The sequence below is a fragment of the Ipomoea nil genome, unplaced genomic scaffold (assembly GCF_001879475.1).
Source record: "Ipomoea nil cultivar Tokyo-kokei standard unplaced genomic scaffold, Asagao_1.1 scaffold1770, whole genome shotgun sequence".
Lineage (NCBI taxonomy): Eukaryota > Viridiplantae > Streptophyta > Magnoliopsida > Solanales > Convolvulaceae > Ipomoea > Ipomoea nil.
Genome location: NW_017618198.1, coordinates 732253 through 740468, shown reverse-complemented (window position 1 = coordinate 740468; position 8216 = coordinate 732253). Strand labels below are relative to the sequence as shown.

Sequence of the window (8216 nt, the reverse complement as noted above, 5' to 3'; positions counted from 1 at the left end):
AAAAAAAAAACTATTAAAACTTGTCATATCATGTGTAGTGACTTTGTTGTGGATGGTAGATGTATGATACTTGATTTTAAAAAAAAAGTTTATTTATAAATTAAAGTCATCACACGCGTAAAAAAAGTCTAACTAAAAGTAATAAAAAAATGTTACCATTTTTCCCTTTTTGGAGATCATGATAACTCAAAGCCCCCTTACTTTAAGAGGTAACTCCCACACTGTCGTTGGTGAGACTCGATCCCTTGTCATTCTTCTAACTTTTCATCTCTATGAGCAGTTGAGTTGCCCATGCGGATGAGTCACATCAATCGTGTATAGAGAATAAAATGGCGCATTAGATTACAAAGTGTTTTACCTTGTATGATGGAAGAATAAAGTTAATTAATATTTTCATTTTATTTTCATTTTTAGGTAATTTTGTTGTGAGGAAATAATATGAATCTCGTTTCAAGGAGAGTATGTCTATCATAACAGTATAATTTTAAAAAATAAAAAGAATTGGTAATAACTTAAAATTGTGAATATTTTTTTTGATAACAAAATTGTGAATATTTAAATATGAAAATGACTAAAATTTGGATAACTATTAATGAGTTTAAAGATTCCAACATTCTTATGAATAAATCAAAACCATAAACAGTACATTGAATAAAAAAATTATATTATTTGAAAAAAAAAATCCCAAGAATTTTATATCCTTTATTTTTATTTATTTATTTTTGTGTGTTCATTGAAACTAAAATAAAATGAGAGGGGGAGAGAGATGTATGCCTAAAAGGGCGGTAGCTTACTGGTTTATCGCTGGTCAAAGTCAAACGAATCCCTAAACTCATTAAAATAATAAAAAATAAATAACAGAAAATATTAATTTTATTTTAAAAGATGGAAATAAAAAATAAAATTGGAGACCCGAAATTGCCTAGAAAAGAGCTCATTCAAAGCTCCATCTGACCTCTCTATATTTACGCTGTTTTCAGAATTTTCTTTGCCGTCTCTCTTTCTTTTTACAATAAAGAAAAAACCCAAAAAAAAATAAAAAAGGGAAAAAACAACTCCTCCTCCACCCCGCCCACCCTCCTCTGCTTTCCTCATTCTAAAACAATTGTTCTTCTCTCTCAGTAGAACCGATCGTGCAAATTCTGACGATAAAAATGGGATCTTGAGGAGCGGGGATTCAAGGCATTGATTTTGATCCCTCGTTTGATTGTTTGCACATGGGTATGTGTTTCTTGCTTTCTTTAATTTCTGGGTTGTGTGTTTTGTGTCGTGCTGTTAATTTGTAATGCAGTTTTGGGGTTGCCCTTTTGTTTGATTCCGGTTTTTTTGTTTGATTTTCAGATTAAATGCTGTTTACCTCGATTAATATATGCGCAAAGACTGAAACTTTTTTAGGTGAAGGGATTGGGGTATAAGGGGTAAGGGAGATTTAATGAGTGTTGTGATTGCTGGGTCATTTGGGTGAGACTTGAGGGTTATTGCAAGCATAATATGTAAGGAATGGTGACTACTACATGGAGAAGAATTGTATACCCTTGTTGGAGGCCTACCATTGAGGATGAGGGCCAAGATTGGAGTAGTAGAGGGGGAGACCCGAATGGCCGGGTGGATGGGTTGTTGTGGTATAAAGATTTAGGGCATCATGTCAATGGGGAATTCTCAATGGCTGTAATTCAAGCAAATAATGTACTGGAGGATCAGTGCCAGCTCGAATCAGGGTCATTGAGCTCGGTTGAGACGGGTCCTCAAGGGACGTTTGTTGGAGTTTATGATGGCCATGCAGGTCCAGAAGCTGCCCATTTCATATGTGATCACCTTTTCAACAATGTCAAGAGTATGTTTTTCGTTTTTGCTATATCCTTTATCCAATCGGAATTTCCTTGTATGCCATTTTTTCCCCTTTGCTAGTTGTAGCACGAAACTGACTTTTACTGTGTAAATATCTCTACTGCTATACCAGGTAAGAAATACACACTCTAGATTTTGCTAACCTAGAGAATTAGTAACCTAAAGGAAAAAAACAAAAGAGGAGAATATAGTGGTTTTTTGGATTAACTTTTAAATTTGGTTTTGCAAGATTGCTTGCTCTTGGGTGTGTGACTCACTTGATAGTTGTATTTGTGATGCAGAATTTACATCGGAAAATCAAGAAATGTCAGCTGATGTTATAACCAAAGCATATTTGGAAACTGAAGAGGAGTTCCTTTCCTTAGTGAGAAAGCAGTGGTTAATGAAACCTCAAATTGCTTCTGTGGGATCATGTTGTTTGGTTGGCATTGTATGCAATGGTATGCTGTATATTGCGAATGCTGGGGATTCACGTGCGGTTTTAGGAAGAGTTGAGAAGCATCTGAAAGATGTTAAAGCTATACAGTTGTCATACGAACACAATGCAAATTTGGAATCTGTTAGGGAGGAACTTAAGTCGTTGCATCCCGATGATCCACAGATTGTAGTTCTAAAGCACAAGGTTTGGCGTGTCAAGGGACTTATACAGGTGACTTATTTGGAACTTCTTTTTGCGCCTACTAATTTTAATGGTAACCAGCTTGGTTGGCGTGAGTGGCCGTGCACTCTTGTCCCTTAAAGAGAGGTTGGGAGTTTGAACCCCCTCTTGTATGGAAAAACTAATCTGGCCAGCACTTCGCCCCTTGGGCTGGCCCCGGTGCGAACGGGGATGGAATAGTCTGAGTATGGTACTGTGGATTAGTCTGAGTATGGTACTGTCTTAAAGGTGCCTCCTACCGTTAGGGCCTGCTCAAGACACCCCGTGATCTACCCCCACCCCCCACCCCCCCCCCCCCCCCAATAGAAAAGGGGCATTTTAGTTTCACTTTACCATAACATTGTTTGCTTAATTTGGAATTCATGTGCAAGTTACTAGCGTTCTGCAAGATTCAGGACCTAATCCTTTTCTTTTTTTGGGTTGTTGTTGTCAATTTGTTTTTTTTTTTTTTTCAAAAAAAAAAAGAAAAAAGAATTTCCCTGTTCATGTTACCATGTCACTATCATCTCCATCACCACCAATCAGATAGGACTCTAGATCCTTGAGCTTATCACTAGGTAATACCGCCACATATGGTCCTCCATAACAGAATGAGAACATGGCACATTATGTTGGGTATTTCAGTACGCGTTGCTGAATTGTCGTTATTAATTAAATATACCGGCATAATTAATGCCCGCGCCTTCTTTCCTTCAAGGTATTTTTGCTGGTGCATAATCACTAGATGAAAATGTTGGTCATTAAATCTTTATTAATATTTCAAAGAGTTGAAATGAGACCCTTGTAGTTTGATTCAAAAATATGTCATTATTTTCATGAATACGACACTGCTGATATGAAATTCTCTTGCAGATTTCAAGATCCATTGGCGATGCATATTTCAAGAGACCGGAGTTTAATAGGGAGCCTTTGTTGCCTAAGTTTAGACTAGACGAACCCTTTGAGACACCAATCCTTAAAGCTGAGCCATCGATACATGTTCAAAAACTCCTCCCTGAAGATCACTTTCTTATCTTTGCATCGGATGGCTTATGGGAGCATCTTAGCAACCAAGAGGCGGTTGAAATTGTCAACACCTGCCCCCGCAATGTAAGACTGATTGATTGTTGTATTAAATCATCTTTTCCCGGTGTTGTCTAGTATGCTAACATTTCCTTGTTTCTATAGGGTGTTGCCAGGAAACTTATAAAAGCTGCACTTCATGAAGCTGCAAAGAAAAGAGAAATGAGGTACGCGGACTTGAAAAAGATAGACCGGGGCGTGAGAAGACACTTCCACGATGACATCACTGTCATCGTTTTGTTCCTAGACTCCAATTTAATTAGTCGTGGTTCCTCCAGTGGGCAAGTGCTTTCCATAAAAGGAGGTGGAGGTACTTCTTCATAGAATAAAAATCTCATCATGCATACTTTATCCCTTGATCGCAAATTTGTCTTGAGAATTTTCTTTTAAAGAGAGAATATTGAATCAAAAAAAAAAAAAAAAAACTTGTATATGTATAGGCTTGCTTCTTGGATCTCACTATAGATGGCTAGTTTATTATTATTATTACTACTATTACTACTACTACTACTATTGTGCTGGGAAGATGCCTGTCATAATTTGTTCAAAGTTTGCTCTGATGGGCACATGAAACTATGCAGAGTTTTCTTATATTGTGAGGCATGAAATTAATGAATGGGGTGGTGGTTCAGTTTTGATGAGATGTTCAGACTTTTCAGGCTAAAATCTGATGAATTATCACTCTGCTCTTTTCTCCTGCATTCAATCATTGGTTTTCTTCACATGGCTTTCCTGTCTGTCTTTTACACTTTTACTATATTAAGATTTTAAGATTTCACTATGGTCAATTCATTTGTTGGCCTAAGCTTTTGAAGTTGGTTTGAATGTTTTTTTTTTCTTCAAAAAGTAACCTTGTAAATATAACCCCATTGTTGAATCAATGTTAGAGGTGGCCAAACCCTGGGTTGATTTGGTAACAAACAGGTGAAACTTTGTTTGAACTCGATAAAGTTATGAACTTTACTGAGCATAAGTAAAATTGGGTTCGAGCATAGGTAAAATTGGATTTGAATCTTATCTTTATGTTATGTGTTATTGGATGGAAAGAACATGAATAACCAAATGGAGCATTGCTTCACTGAATTGAGTGAATTTACATCTAATCAGAATTTTTTTTTTAGAGAACATTGCCCAGAAGTCCTAAAAAAGGGCAAGTTTGATTAATAAAAGAAATTAAAAGATGCAAAAAAAAAAAAGTGGATGTGGTCAAGGGAATGAAAAAACTTTTTTCTTTTCATTTTCTTTTTCACGATAGAAAAGAAAATTACACATTGGAAAAAGACTGAAGCTGTAGCCTGGACACTGCTGCAGAATGGGATTTACAGACATAATTTCTGGGCAGCAAAAGAAAGAAAACCCATCTTCATTACCACAAAATAAACTAAGGTTTCATCTCACCTCGCATTGCGATATAGTATCGCGTTGAAAGGCCCTCGATTTATAGCTATGTACCAAAATTGTTATCACCACGCATCCCTTCTTGTTCTTGGAGTAGAATTGCCCGAGCGAATCCTTTGGACTGGCTGGGTATCGGGATCATAATTCTGGGATGCTAGATAGTTTAAGGCTGTAACGACGTCTGCTATGAGAGGTCGCATCGTGGGTTGCTCCTGGACGCACATTGCCGCAACAGCGAGAGCCTGATACAAACCCCTGACGGGATACTGGCCCTGAAGCGTCGGGTCCGCCATTTGCGAGAACTTCCTACGGTCTTTAAACAAGGGCCGAGCCTGAAAAATTAGGCCGTTCAGGTAAACGCACGAGCATAACAATCTCGTTTTATAGTAAGCATTCAAATATTGATGAGTTATTTCTTACCCATGCAACGAGATTTTGCTCCCCGGCAGCTCTAGAAGTGTCGATTGCCTTTCTGCCGGTAATAATTTCCAGAAGAACCACCCCGAAGCTATAGACATCGGATTTCAATGTAAGTTGCCCAGTCATTGCATATTCCGGTGCGCAATATCCGTAGGTTCCCATGACTCTAGTAGATACATGGGTCTTATCGCCAACGGGGCCTAATTTGGCCAACCCGAAATCGGATAACTTGGGGTGATAGGATTCGTCGAGCAAAATATTCGAACATTTTAAATCACGATATATTACAGGAGGGTTCGCTTTATCATGCAAATACTCCAAGCCTTTTGCAGCACCGGCCGCTATTTTCATTCTCGTATTCCAATCAAGTCGCTTTTTATCAGGCGAAAGCTCTGAATCCATGAACCAAGAACACAACATATGAGATGCCACGAGGGTTTCATTTAGTTATCGTGAAGCTACTTAGCAAACAAAGCATACAACAATCGAGACTCATAGTAGCATGCTCAACGAGACAACAATAACAAAATAGCAAATTATGGAACTTATAAGATTAGGTGATTGCGATAACAAAATAACAAATTATGGAACGTACCATGTAGATGGTCCTCGAGGGATCCTAATGGCATGTACTCATAAACCAATAGTCTTTGATCTCCATCAGCACAATACCCGATCAAATTGACCAGGTTCGGATGATGAAGTAGGCTCAACATCAGAACCTCAACGAGGAATTCCCTGTTTCCTTGCAATCCATTTCGATCTAGTTGTTTGATAGCGACAATCTATACCAAAAAATAAAATAAAATAATGTTCATATGGGTAAAAAAAACTATCTGTATTATCCGTATATTTAAGCATTTGTTTAGCTCATCGTGGTCTTACTTAAAAGTGTTGAGCATATAACCATTGCGCAATCCAACTATCAGCTTAGGCTTTTAGTTGAGATGGAGCACATGCTTCAATTTGGTATTAGAGGCAGACCAAAAGTAATATAACCATTTAATCCAACTATCAGCTTAGGCTTTTAGGTACAATAAAGAGTCGCTTTTCTATGCTTTCAGTGATTGCAAACATATAGACTCAACTGACCTGATTCGTGCTCTCTAAACGCCCCTTGTATACCCTGCCAAATCCTCCCTCACCTAAAAGACAGTCGGCCCTGAAATTCTTCGTTGCAGCAGCCAATTCACGAAATCTAAATGTATGGGCAGCAATACGACCCGAACCTCCATTCTTCGATCCTTCCTTTCTTTCGTCCAGTGAAGAATCCAGCTTTACTTTATCTGAAACTATAAAACAAACCAAAAACAACAACTTCAAAATGCAGCATACCAACAACCAAAGCAAACATCTACACTTTTTAAGGTAATCCCATCACAGACCAGAGGTTTTCTAGGAAACAAGGAAGAACATAATGAATGCAGGATTTTAGACAGGTAGGTAAACAGTTAAAAGCACACCATTCAATTAAGCAACAAAATTTTAAAAAAGAAAAGATTTTGGCTTAATGGTATTGAATACATCCAAATTACCCCAGACCCATAGACTCTATCAAGGATGGAAAGGTTCAAAAAGAAAATTTAAATCTAAAATGCCACCCCAAACAGCAGAACTGAAAGAATGGCAGAAAAATTCAATCTTTCAAGAGAAAATCAGTCCACAAGACTATGGTATACATAATCCTCCAAAGTCCAAACACATAACAATTCTTAGTCACACTATTAGCCAAAAGATTATATCTACCAAAATTGGCACAGATCATCAAAATAAACTCTACAAAAGAAACCAATTCAAATAACTTTGCAGAAAACCATTTCCCCATATACTTATGGATAAATATATTACACCAAAAAAAAAAAAAAAAGAGAGACCCAAAATGAAATCTTTGAAACACTAACATAAAGTTATGAACTTCAAACCCAAAATTTCACCTGAGTACTGAAAATTTAACAAAAAAGAAACCAACTTTATTCATTGCATATACAAATACCTAATGTTGATGGGATCTGATCATCGGACTTATTGCTTTGCTGCTGCTTTGTTTTGTTCTTTGATTTCCCAGTGCAAAGGAACAAACCCATTGTTGTATACTTTGAGTAAGTTTGTCAGTGGCTCTCCTTGAGATAGACAGAGAAGGAAGAGACGGGAAGGGAATGGAAGGGAAAGGAAATGAAGGAGAGAGAAGGAGACCAAACAGGATTTCAGACAGCAGAGAGAGATGGATTAAAATTCGGACAGAGGGCTCTTTGCCTCTTTGGGTATATACCTTCTTGTTCTGTGGTTATTTTGCACAAAAGCCCTTGTTTTCCTTCTGTCCGCCTGGAGCCACCCCGTTTTCTGAATTTATTCTCTTTGTATGCCCTTCCTCTTGTTTTGTTCTGAATTATCATATAACTTTTGGGTGACGAAGAAATTTCGCAGCCACTACTCTATATTTATTACGTAATATATATTTTATAAAAAATATTTACTGTGTCGATTGGTATCGGTGCAAATTATGTATTGCATCGGAATATTATTAATAAAAGTTTTCAAATTTTAATAGTACCCGATATTATAATTATAATGCGTGGTTCCAATGATATTCAATACAAGTTAATTAGTGAAATGGTCCATTGACTATAAGGAAGTTCTTGATATTTTCTTTTGACTAATTAAGTCCCTCAACTTTAAAAATCTTAACTAATTTGATCCTCCGTTTGTTTTGTCGTTAGATATTCGTTAACTTAAGACCAAATTGCTAATTTTGTTATAGTTAAGGGACCATTTTTGTAATTAATTTTTTGGATGAAATGGTACATGTGATGACCAAAACAAAATGGGAGTA

At 37.0% G+C, this 8216-nt stretch overlaps 2 protein-coding genes across 3 annotated transcripts; one reads left to right on the top strand and one right to left on the bottom strand.

The window, feature by feature from the left end:
• The first annotated feature begins 979 nt into the window (after positions 1 to 979).
• On the top strand, positions 980 to 4277 carry LOC109192597 (probable protein phosphatase 2C 38). The gene is made up of 5 exons (XM_019343296.1): positions 980 to 1221; positions 1342 to 1834; positions 2130 to 2497; positions 3359 to 3595; positions 3674 to 4277. The coding sequence occupies exons 2-5, from the start codon at positions 1501 to 1503 to the stop codon at positions 3890 to 3892; spliced, it is 1158 nt and encodes a 385-aa protein (XP_019198841.1). The 5' UTR covers positions 980 to 1221; positions 1342 to 1500; the 3' UTR covers positions 3893 to 4277.
• A 494-nt stretch (positions 4278 to 4771) lies between these two features.
• LOC109192619 (serine/threonine-protein kinase CDL1-like) lies at positions 4772 to 7634 on the bottom strand. 2 transcript variants are annotated; one of them, XM_019343335.1, is made up of 5 exons: positions 7380 to 7634; positions 6479 to 6672; positions 5982 to 6171; positions 5387 to 5778; positions 4772 to 5298 (listed from the first exon to the last, which is right to left on the bottom strand). In XM_019343335.1, exons 1-5 carry the CDS (start codon positions 7468 to 7470, stop codon positions 5032 to 5034), a joined length of 1134 nt encoding a protein of 377 aa, XP_019198880.1. In that variant the 5' UTR covers positions 7471 to 7634; the 3' UTR covers positions 4772 to 5031. The 2 variants fall into 2 exon arrangements, with proteins under 2 accessions (XP_019198880.1, XP_019198879.1); XM_019343334.1 differs by having other exon boundaries at positions 6479 to 6678; positions 7380 to 7633.
• Between the last annotated feature and the right edge of the window lie 582 nt (positions 7635 to 8216).